Source organism: Bos indicus, chromosome 9, assembly GCF_029378745.1.
Source record: "Bos indicus isolate NIAB-ARS_2022 breed Sahiwal x Tharparkar chromosome 9, NIAB-ARS_B.indTharparkar_mat_pri_1.0, whole genome shotgun sequence".
In the NCBI taxonomy this organism is placed as follows: Eukaryota; Metazoa; Chordata; class Mammalia; order Artiodactyla; family Bovidae; genus Bos; species Bos indicus.
In genome coordinates, this window is record NC_091768.1 from 49,467,948 (window position 1) to 49,480,693 (window position 12,746).

Here is a 12,746-nt window from a genome sequence, read left to right on the forward strand (position 1 = left end):
GATGGAATTAGAGGACTTTTTAGGACATGTTCACTTTTTACCATATAAAAATAAGTGCATACATACATACATACAGACATGTAGACACAGAATACAAAGAGTTGAAGTATTCAAGTAGACACACACACACAGAAGTCTGAGATTTTAGCTAATACTCAACTTAGAACAGCTTCAAGAATACACGTGGTTGTGAAAAGTCTGCAGCTGCAGCCACTGTTCTCTTCTTTTGCTCTGGCAGTTAGTTTACTTGTGAAGTCTTGAAAAGAATCATTCCGGGCATCATTTATGCAAAAGAGAGCTATTTTGATCATGAGATTTTTAAATAAAAACTTTAACAGCTTTATTGAGGTATGATTGACATACAAAGCAATGCATATGATTAGCATATGGGGTAAAGTGAGTTTGTGGTTAACAGAAGGTCCTACTTCCATGGTGATACTTCCTGATCATGAGATGTTTTGATTTGGTACCTGGATATGTACATAGCTTAGTGATGTTTTTCAGGGAGCCCAGGCCACATGACTCCATACATTCCTGGTTTGTTTGCATTGAGCTATCTGGAGAGACCATGTCCATCAGCTAAAAGCATTACAAAGATAAGGCTTTCCTGCAACTATAGAGCATTAGAGGTCAAGTAAGTACCATTAGTATAATTGCCAAGAGGACTATCAGTAGCATGTTTTCAAGGGAGTTTGACCAGGGCATCTTTCTTTCTTGAGCATTCCCAATTGAGGGAGAAAATAGATTGCAGGAGTGCTGCTGTATACACCTGTACACAGACACACACACATTTGTATCATATATACTTTGAGGCATTCATTAAAATTCGTAAATATTTTGTAATATATGAATTTTTAATAGTATCATTTTCTATATGTAGTTTATAAACTATATGATGTAAAATATATAAAATTGTATATTATGTTTCAATTATATGTAGTGCAATTATAAATATACCATGTTAATAGAAGATACAGGAACATATAATATGTTGAATGTAAAATGGATATATAATATGTAAATATCCTTGGTAATTCAGCTGATAAAGAAACCTGCAATGCAGGAGACCCTGGTTCTATTCCTGGGTGGGGAAGATCCCCTGGAGAAGGGATAGTCTACCCATTCCAGTATTCTTGGGCTTCCCTGGTGGCTCAGATGGTAAAAGAATCCACCTGCAAGCAGGAGATCTGGGTTCAATCCCTGGGTTGGGAAGATCCCCTAGAGGAGGGCATGGCAACCCACTCCAGTATTCTTGCTGGAGAATCCCATGGACAGAGGAGCCTGGCGGGCTACAGTCCATGGGGTTACAAAGAGTCAGACATGACTGAGCAACTCAACATAGCACAGCAATATTTAAATATATAGTATATTAATTCATCCTGCACATTAGCATCTTCATAATATAGCCAAATTCCAATTGTATAGTTTATCAGTACTATGCTCACAAATCTCTGCTGACTTGCTGTTTGTTTATCTTAAGAAAAATGTTTAAATACCTTAGCTGGTCTTAAAAGGCTATTAAAACCCTGATCTATTTGTTTAATTTTAACTTTTCCATTCTATTCCTCAGCTACTTAGGTTCCAACCACCCAGAAATAGTTTTTTTCCTTCTCAAGTTTTTTTTTCCAATGCCTCTTTTTTTTTTTTCCATCTCTTTTAGAGATGAAACTAATCTTACTTAAGTCAGAATGTATCTTTATTTTATGAGATTAAGGGTTGTAAATGCAAAATTGTATGTTATCACTCCACAGATCTATCTGTTGAAAACCTACTGTTCTTTAGAATCTGCCCAGTATCACTTCTTCTATGAAGTGTTTCCTAGTTCACTGCTCAGCATGAATTCCACCTTTTCTGTGTTCCCTCTATATTCCCTTTCTTTGCACATTTTTAGCACTTACCAGTCTTCCTTATAACTTCACAACTTGTTATAGTTAATTCTGTCTTTATTTGTGCCCCTCACTAGATTTTAATCTCCTTGACAGAATGATCTATATGATTCTCCTCATATATCCAGTGTATTAGTGCAGTGCAGTGCTCATAAATATTTTTATAAAAAGCGAAGTTCCTATTTTTGTTTGTTCTTGTGATTAGCAGACACTCCCAGTAGATGGCAGTGCTTCACATGGCACTTTGTAACTAACATAGACACCATAGGGAGCTTTTCTAATGGGATGTAGATTCTGTTCAGGTTCTAAAATTACATGATGGTATTAGGCACTAAATTCACAACATCCTTGGCATGAGAGAGATTTGGAAAAGAGAAAAGTAGAATTAAACCCAAATCTGTTGTATTTAACATTGAACTAACATTAGTTGTTTTAACTAAATTTACTTTCAGTGAGTAGGGAGACTTTGTCCAAACTTAGATTTTATGTGAGGGAAAATGCTATAAAAATTTACTGCCTATTTTTTGGGCTAATGATAAAGAAGAAACTGCAAAATGTTAACTTTTTTTAGTTTTCAACTATTAATATTTTCAGATTACTCTATAGTGTGTAGAGTTTCAAGATGTGGTTTAAGACATAAAGTTTCAAATTATCCATATTTAAAGGAAAATATTTCTCATACAGATTTATGAGTATAATAGATTATTTTTAGATTAAAAAGGTAACAGTTTTAAAATGGGGGTTTAGCAGAAAAATATCTGTAATGTTTGCAAGGTGTCATGTATTTAACATCAAAAGACATTAAAAATATACTCAATAACTTATGTGTTAAATGATTTTAATACTAAAAATTACTTTCATATCCTTTCAAATCACCACCAATAGTAAATAGAACTATGGCATAATTAAAATTATTCTAGGGGCTTCCCTGGTGGTCCCATGGATAGGACTCCATGCTCCCAATGCAGGGGCCCCGTGTTCAATCCCTGGTCAGGGAGCTAGATCCTACATGCCACAACTAAAAATTCCCATATGCTGCAACTAAAAGATCCTGCATAGCGCAATGAAGAGCAAGATCACATGTGCCACAAGTGAGATGTAGTACAGCCAAATAAGTAAATGTATTTCAAAACAGCATTCTAATTACGTAAAGGAGTCTCATTATAATATGTAAAGGAGACTTCTTAAATAACAGGTAGGGTCATCTGTTCCCCTTACGTAGGGTTCCTTGGCTTGGGTTGGGTTTGCTTGGGAAGCTATGTGTGTATCTCATAGTGTTTTATTTAATCCTCAAATAAGCCCAGATATATAACCCATTACAACGAGTAACAAGATTCATTTTTGTCCTACTTACAGAATGAGTTTGGAAGGGACAGGGCCACATTTTCTCTTAGTTCCTGTAAGTGATATTTGTGTCAGGGAGTATGGGACCTTGGATTTTCCCAGCCGATGTATGCACTGTGTTGAAATATCCAAGGTGAAATCCAATGTTGGGAGCTTTCACTTAGGTATAGTAACTTGAAGATACTAATATGAGGCAAGCAACTTTTGACTAAGAAGGTCATAAAAAACCTGAAAAAAAATAATTAAAATATTTGCTCAAATAAGTATATCCCATGAATCCCCTTATTTTATTTATGATAGCAAGAACATTAAACATTCCTAGATTAAAAAAAAAATAGTACTGTATAGTTTTTTGTTACAGATTGAGAATTTTTTTTTATGCATTATTTCATAAAGGAATTTGTTTGAAGTTAATTAGCTTACCAAATTCATTCCAAGTCATGTGTACTTAAATCACATCAGAGATTTTCAAACTTTTTCCCAGGTAAGAAGCCGTTTTTAATTCCAGAAAAATAAATGACCCAATCAAAAAATGGGCCAAAGAACTAAATAGACATTTCTCCAAAGAAGACATACAGATGGCTAACAAACACATGAAAAGATGCTCAACATCACTCATTATCAGAGAAATGCAAATCAAAACCACTATGAGGTACCATTTCACGCCAGTCAGAATGGCTGCGATCCAAAAGTCTACAAGTAGTAAATGCTGGAAAGGATGTGGAGAAAAGGGAACCCTCTTACACTGTTGGTGGGAATGCAAACTAATACAGCCACTATGGAGAACAGTGTGGAGATTCCTTAAAAAACTGGAAATAGAACTGCCTTATGATCCAGCAATCCCACTGCTGGGCATACACACTAAGGAAACCAGAATTGAAAGAGACACGTGTGCCCCAATGTTCATTGCAGCACTGTTTATAATAGCCAGGACATGGAACAACCTAGATGTCCATCAGCAGATGAATGGATAAGAAAGCAGTGGTACATATACACAATGGAGTATTACTCAGCCATTAAAAAGAATACATTTGAATTAGTTCTAATGAGGTGAATGAAACTGGAGCCTATTATACAGAGTGAAGTAAGCCAGAAAGAAAAACACCAATACAGTATACTAATGCATGTATATGGAATTTAGAAAGATGGTAACAATAACCCTGCATACAAGACAGCAAAAGAGACACTGATGTATAGAACAGTCTTTGGACTCTGTGGAAGAGGGAGAGGGTGAGATGATTTGGGAGAATGGCATTGAAACATGTATAATGTCATGTATGAAACGAGTCGCCAGTCCAGGTCCGATGCACGATACTGGATGCTTGGGGCTGGTGCACTGGGATGACCCAGAGGGATGGTATGGGGAGGGAGGAGGGAGGAGGGTTCAGGATGGGGAACACATGTATGCCCGTGGCGGATTCATTTTGATATATGGCAGAACCAATACAATATTATAAAGTTTAAAATAAAATTTTTTTAAAAATTAAAAAAAAAAATAAAATTAGACTTTTACATGGAAGCCTAGTAAATATATAAAAATATAGGATGAGATGGTTAGGTAGCATCACCCACTCAGTGGACATGAATTTGAGCAAACTCTGGGAGATAGTGAAGGACAGGGAAGCCTGGTGTGCTGCACTCCATGGGATAGCAAAGAGTTGGACACAACTGAGCTACTGAACAACAACAGCAAAATACAATAGAAATTTAGAAAGAAATTCTATATCATAAAAAACTATATATGCACAAATATATATATATATATATATATATATTCCTATCTACATACAAACACACATGTATGTGTATATATATAGATAGATATAGACACAAACATACACACATACCTTCTACACTTTGGATTTGATAAATTGATATAAAACCCAACCATTTGAAAGATTATTCTTCTGACACTTAGAGCTCAGTAAGTGCTCATAGAAGGAAAAGAGAGAGTGACAACACTCTTATTAGAAAATAATGAAAGTTTACTTAGTACAGACAAATTTATAGTTAAGAGTTCAAATTATACTCTAAAATGAAACAGATATGTAGGGACTATAATAAGTTAATTATTAAATTTTAACTGTTAGATAATATTAAATAGAATTGCTAAAAAATGGAAAAATGCTAAAGTTGAAAAAATAAAATACAAAATAGAAAAACAATAAACTAGATTTATTAACTAGAGTCCTATAAAAATATTTGTAAAGCTAGTTTTTAAAAAAGTAAAATAATCTTATAACAAATCTAATCACAAATAAGTAGAAAACCTATGAGTGAACAAAATTAGAAAGGATAAAGAAATTTCACAGAATGTTTAGAAATGAAAAAAGATGAAAATACTATAAGCTGTCATCATAAAAACGTAATTGAATGAGAATGGGATAGTGTCCTGTGTTCATAAGCAGTAAAATGGAGAAACTTCTCGGCATGCAAGATTTCTCACAATCATTTCTACATTTCTGTTACCTCCCTTCTCTTAACTGGTACCACTAGTGTTGCCAAGTACAGTGTCTTAAACCCCCTTCTTCCTGGCCTACGTTCCTCTACTCTTCTCTTAGAACAACAGCTGTCACCTCTGCGTGTCATCTCTCTTCATTGTTCTCACAATTTTTAGAAGGTGCTACTGTTAATGGCATACATTGCAGTGTTTTTTTGTGGTTTTTACAGACTCTAAACCCCTGCTTTCCCTGCACTGCATTAAAAGCTTACTAAATGACTGGCAAACAAACTAATCAATGTTATCAGCAGTGTTTAGCAGCAAAATTAAAATATTACACCCTAGCAGTGAACACAAGAGGATGGCAAGAGTTAACATCGACATTTTAGGAATCAATAAACTAAAATGGACTGGAATCAGCAAATTTAATTCAGATGACCATTATATCTACTACTGTGGGCAAGAATCCCTTAGAAGAAATGGAGTAGCCCTCATAGTCAACAAAGAATCTGAAATGCAGTACTTGGGTGCAGTCTCAAAAATGACACAATAATCTCTGTTCATTCCAAGTTAAACCATTCAGTATCATGGTAATCCAAGTCTATACCGCAACCACTAAAGCCAAAGAAGCTAAAGTTGAACAAGTTTATGATGACCTACAAGACCTTCTAGAACTACTAACAAAAAAAGATGTCCTTTTCATCACAGGGGACTGGAATGCCAAAGTAGGAGGTCAAGAGATACCTGGGTTATCAGGCAAGTTTGGCCTTGGAGTACAGAATGAAGCAGGGCAAAGGCTAACAGAGTTTTGCCAAGAGAATGCTCCAGTCATAGCAAACACACTCTTCCAACAACACAAGAGATGAGTCTGCACATGGATATCATCAGGTGGTTAATACCAAAATCATATTGATTATATTCTTTGCAGCCAAAGATGGAGAAGCTCTATACAGTCAGCAAAAACGAGACCTGGGGCTGAGTGTGGATCACATCATGAACTCCTTATTGCCAAATTCAGACTTAAACTGAAGAAAGTAGGCATAACCACTGGACCATTCAGGTATGACCTAAATCAAATCCCTTACAGTTATACAGTGGAAGTGACAAATAGATTTAAGAGATTAATTTTGATAGAGTGCCTGAAGAACTATGGATGGAGGTTCGTGACATTGTATAGGAGGCAGTGATCAATACCATCCTCAAGAAAAACAACTGCAAAAAGGCAAAATAGTTGTCTGAGGAGGCCTTAAAAATAGCTGAGAAAAGAGAAGTAAAAGGCAAAAGAGTAAAAGAAAGATATATCCACCTCAATGCAGAGTTCCAAAGAATGCCAGTAAAGGACAGAAATGGTATGGACCTAACAGAAGCAGAAGGTATTAAGAAGAGGTGGCAAGAATACACAGAACTATACAAAAAACATCTTCATAACCCAGATAACCACAATGGTATGATCACTCACTTAGAGCCAGACATCCTGGAATGTGAAGTCCAGTGGGCCTTAGGAAGTATCACTACGAACAAAGTTAATGGAGGTGATGGAATTCCAGTTGAGCTATTTCAAATCCTAAAAGGTGATGCTGTGAAAGTGCTGCACTCAATATGCCAGCAAATTTGGAAAACTCAGCAGTAGCCACAGGACTGGAAAAGGTCAGTGTTCATTCCAATCCCAAAGAAAGGCAATGCCAAAGAATGCTCAAACTACCACACAATTGCTCTCATCTCACACACTAGCAAAGTAATGCTCAAAATTCTCCAAGCCAGGCTTCAGCAATATCTGAACTATGAACTTCCAGATATTCAAAAATTTAGAAAAGGCCGAGGAAGCAGAGATCAAATTGCCAACATCTGCTGGATCATCAAAAAAACAAGAGAGTTCCAAAAAAACATCCACTTCTGCTTTATTGATTATACCAAAGCTTTTGACTGTGTGGATCACAATAAACTGTGGAAAATTCTTCAAGAGATGGGAATTCCAGACCACATTATCTGCCTCCTGAGAAATGTGTATGCAGGTCAAGAAGCGACAATTAGAATTAGACATAGAACAGCAGACTGGTTCCAGTTTAGGAAAGGAGTACATCAAGGCAGTATATTGTCAGCCTGCTTATTTAATTTATATGCAGAGTACCTCATGCAGAATGCCAGACTGGATGAAGCACAAGCTGGAATCAAGATTGCTGGGAGAAATACCAATAACCTCAGATGTACAGATGGCACCACCCTTATAGCAGAAAGTAAAGAGGAACTAAGGAGCCTCTTGATGATAGTGAAAGAGCTGCTTAAAGCTCAGCATTCAAAAAACTAAGATCATGTCATCCAGTCCCATCACTTCATGGCAAATAGATGTGGAAACAATGACAGATTTTATTTTGGGGGCTTCCGAAATCATTGCAGATGGTGGCTGCAGCCATGAAATTAAAAGAGGCTTGCTTCTTGGAAGAAAAGTTGTGACCAGCCTAGTCAGCATACTAAAAAACAGAGACATTACTTTGCTGACAAAGGTCCATATAGATGAAGTTAAATGGACTACTGGTTTTTCCAGTAGTTATATATGGATGTGAGAGTTGGACCATAAAGAAAGGTGAGCACTGAAGAGTTGATGCATTTGAGCTGTGGTGTTGGAGAAGACTCCCTTGGACTGCAAGATCACACCAGTCAATCCTAAAGGAAATCAACCCTGAATATTCATTGGAAGAACAGATGTTGAAGCTGAAACTCCAATACTTTGGCCACCTGATGCAAAGAGCGGACTCATTGGAAAAGATCCTGATGCTGGGAAAAATTGAAGGCGGGAGGAGAAGGGGACAAACAGAGACTGAGTTTGTTGGATGACATCACCGACTCAGTGGACCTGAGTTTAAGCAAGCTCCGGCTGTTGGTGATAGACAGGGAAGCCTGGCGTGCTGCAGTCCATGAGGTTGCAGAGTCGGATACGACTGAGAAACTGAACTGAACTGAATGAACACAAAGAATGAAGCTTAGTACATTCTTTGAGAATGTACTTGTAAATTTTGCCCCCAAGTTTTGGCTGTTATTCCACGCAAACTCTCCCTTATACAGTATATCATTTTAAATTTAAATTTGTAAAACACTGAAAGAATCTGCCTTAATTATTTCAGACTTTTAAGTGTTTGTGTTTAAAATAAATTTGAAATTACTGAACTTGAGAATAAAGAGTATATACTTTAAATGCTTGAAATTATAAGTTAACACATGTCTTTCCTAACACATGTCAATTGCCTTGTTACATTTTTAGGAGGAAAACAAAAGAAACCATTTAACTAATAGAATTTTCTGGTTCAGGAAATACACTAAAAGTACATTTATAATCATTTTTATATCATTCCACATGCCAAATTTAGTCCAATTTTTTTCATATTATCTTTCAGACTATGTGTTGTTACTCTTATCTTGATATCTTTAGTGATCTTATTTTCTGCAAATGTTTCATACTTTATACTACCAAAGCTTACTTTAAACTAAGTACAAATCCAGTCTTATACATTATTTAATACTTATGCATGTTATTTATAAATTACTTAATTAAATAATTTACTTAATATCTTATATGTTATTTAACTCCTATAGGTTGAATCCACGCAGAGTATGATAAGAATTCTTGGACTCTCTGCTACCTTACCCAACTACCTCGACGTTGCTACATTTTTACATGTTAATCCCTGCATTGGACTTTTCTTCTTTGATGGCCGTTTTCGACCTGTTCCTCTTGGACAGACATTTCTAGGGATTAAAAGTGCAAATAAGGTAAATACTTCTTTTAAAAAATTATGCTTTTCTAGAAATATTTTTGTTGATGTATTGTTTAATACTTGTTTGACATTAGAGACTTCAGACCACCATTACAAATATGACAGCTTAGAAGAAAATCAAGTGCATTTCCTCAACTATATGTAGGAGAATGTCTCCTCTCCAAAAAGCTGCTTGTAATAGCTTGCATTGCTGTTATCAGTGAATATTTTGTATTCTTAGCTAAGAATACAGGTTATATATATATTCAAGAAGTTATTCTGATAGGATTGAAGGCAGTAAATAATAAAAGACTCTAGTTAAATCAGTAATATATATTATGATATATTATTCATCTAAAATAAGTAATACCATATATACAATTGAAAAATAATTTCATGGTAACAACTACTAAATGAGGTGTTCTGTTTAGCTTGTATAATTATCATATTAATTATATATACAATCAGCATTTCTGAAATTCTTTTGTGGTGTTCCTTAAATGTTATTACCATGTACCATTTGCATTATCAGGGTGCTTATTTTAGGCTTTTATAGAATCATGAAGGAATATTTTGCTTAAAATTTATACGTTTATTAAGTTTCATGACACTTATTTCCCCCTGTGGAACAAATAGTTTTAGGAGAAGATTCATGGGCCATATGACCTCTTTATGAAAGAAAATGAGAAAGAATCATGTGTTACTGTGTCAAACTTGATCTTTAGTGTATTATATTACTTCTTGTCTAAAAATAATTTTGTTACTAAAATAGAGCTATTTTTACCTTACAATATTATAAATAAAATACTTAGCTTAGAAAATACTAAGAGCCAATATCACTGCAACAGTTAATATACTCTATCTGCTTATTAACTAAGATATGTTTAGAATTGTGGGGAACCATTTCAAAATGTATACACAAAGGATAGTTCATGATGTAATAATAGTTATGAAATACATCTTTTATTTGATTGTTTCAAGTGGTTTTCAGTATTACTTGCTGCTTTTTTTTTTGTTATATCTTAAAATATATTTGATTATTTAGTTTATTTTAATGTATCATTAGAACAGATGTAGAGTTGTGTATAAGATTGTTCTTTCAGTTCATAATTTGAATGATAGCAGATGATTATCCCAGAAAAATATAAAGTGTTTTCAGATGCTTTCAGCCATCATAGAACTTATTTTTATCATAGAAATTGTTAAATCACTTAAACCTAATTAAATTCTAAGTATTTTCACCACAGTATGTTAGCATTGTAATCATAAAAGGAATGGTGTGAGATGTTGATCTGTGGTAATTATTTAGAAGGTTCAGAAATTTGGCAAAATTTACAAAATACTTTTATCAATCTTATGTAGTATAAATAATAAACTAATTATACATATTAGTTTTCTAAATGGAGAAGGCAACTAAAATGCATTAGTTTTACACTCAGCTGACATATACAGTTGGTAACAATTAAGCAACTCCCCAGGGTGTCGTTTAATATATTGTAACCATTGTTAATTTGTCATTTCTTATACTAAGAAATCCTTGTGGATTTTTGAAAGTTTCTTTCAGAAGCTCATGATATGATTCAGTTGTTGTGGAAGAACATGGGAAAATAGTGTCTAATGATTGAGAATTTTGTTTGGAGGAGTTTTGGTGGGTTTTTTTTAATAATTAATGGAGAGTCAATTGTCTTGTGATTATTTCATCTTACTTAATCACTAAGTCATAAGAGTTCCAGAATGTTAAAATGAAAGGATCTAAATTATAGTCATTTTAGATGTATAACATTTTCATCCCATGCAAAGTCTTAATCAGTGTTAAATAGAGAGACACAAGCTTGGTCACATGCCTCCTGCTTTATGGTAACCACCTTACCTTTTTATGGTTGGAAGTCATCTCATCATTAATAGAGAAAATGAGACCTTTTTAAAATTCATGAATTTGATACTAAATTTCCAATCAATTTGGAAAATGTTTCTGTAGAAAAATATTTACTGAACTCCATATTCATTACAGAAATAGTAAGCTTCCTTACATTTTGATATTCTGTGGTAATATTCTGTGATTTTGAGAGTTAGGAAAGCTCTGTATTTTTATGGAATGAAACAGAAGAAAAACAGCCTGAAGAATGGGCTTCTCTGGGGAAAACAGTGAAAAGAAACTTAAAATTATTTTAAAATATCTCTAATTAGAATATTGTTCTTAAAATTATTGTCTTTAAAAAACTTGGCATTCTTAATAAAGTTAGTACACTGAAAGTGTTGCATATGAGGTATTTTATTTGTAGTTTTTAATTACATTGTGTTTACTTCCTATGGGTTGTTATGTATTACGTATTGATACTGCACTTTTATTTCAGCATTCTGGCTAATCTGAAAATAAAAGGAGATGCCTCATAATTGGTAAAGATTTTTTTGTAGCTAAGCAGTTTATAATTGCTCTATTTGATATTTTTCATTTTTAAAAACTTTAAGGTGCAGCAGTTAAATAACATGGATGAAGTATGTTATGAAAGTGTTTTGAAGCAAGTAAAGGCTGGACATCAGGTACACTTTATCCTGTTTTTAGAGATTACATAATGATTAAAATTATTAATTTTATGGTCTTAAAAGTATTCTTCAATTCTGAAATAATGATCCACAGGTTTTATTTCTTAGTAATATTTTAGTCCACTAGGTAACCATTTAAGTCATAAATTTTTCAAAGATAATACTATCATCCTGATATTGATAGATCATGCTGTTTTGTTTGCCATTTTTATTAAATAGATAAGAGGAAGAAGAATTTCATCCTTAAGATAATACCAACCTCCTCTCACACATCAAAAATTTTAGTTTATTTGCATAATGTAAGAAATTAACATGCTATATTACTGTTGTTTCATGAAGTAGTAGCAATTGAAATATATATATAATAAATTTTCATGTTGTTTGGATATTAACTGCTCTTTAAATTCCAAGGTTCAAGATGTTACAATAAGGATTGTTAAGAAAAATGTAGAATAATGATAATTACGTACATAACAGCTAACCAATGCCAAATTGTATATGGTTCTTCAGGTCACTTTATATTATTATGGGATTTTTTTTCTACATTGTTAGCCTTTTATGGCAGGTAAAATGAAATTCTGGTCCTTTGTTTTTAAAATATTTTAAAAGCAGTGACATCTTTTTCCCCCAGACTAAATATTGTTTGGAACCTCAATATGTAAAACAAAGATAAACTAGAATTAAAAGTGGAACACTGCCCACTCAGCATTCTTGATGCATTTTTTCCCCCTTAAAGGCACAGTTTTAAAATTCTAACCTCAAGAAAATGTCCTTAGCAGCAAA

At 33.9% G+C, this 12,746-nt stretch overlaps 1 protein-coding gene across 1 annotated transcript in view; it reads left to right on the top strand.

Annotated features, from left to right (window-relative positions):
* The window catches only part of ASCC3 (activating signal cointegrator 1 complex subunit 3), a 336,073-nt gene that overhangs the window by 131,769 nt on the left and 191,558 nt on the right, over positions 1-12,746 (top strand). Inside the window, exons 12-13 of the mRNA XM_019967310.2 lie at positions 9,259-9,435; positions 11,889-11,960. Coding sequence (XP_019822869.2) covers positions 9,259-9,435; positions 11,889-11,960 — 249 coding nt within the window. The remainder of the gene's footprint in view (positions 1-9,258; positions 9,436-11,888; positions 11,961-12,746) is intronic.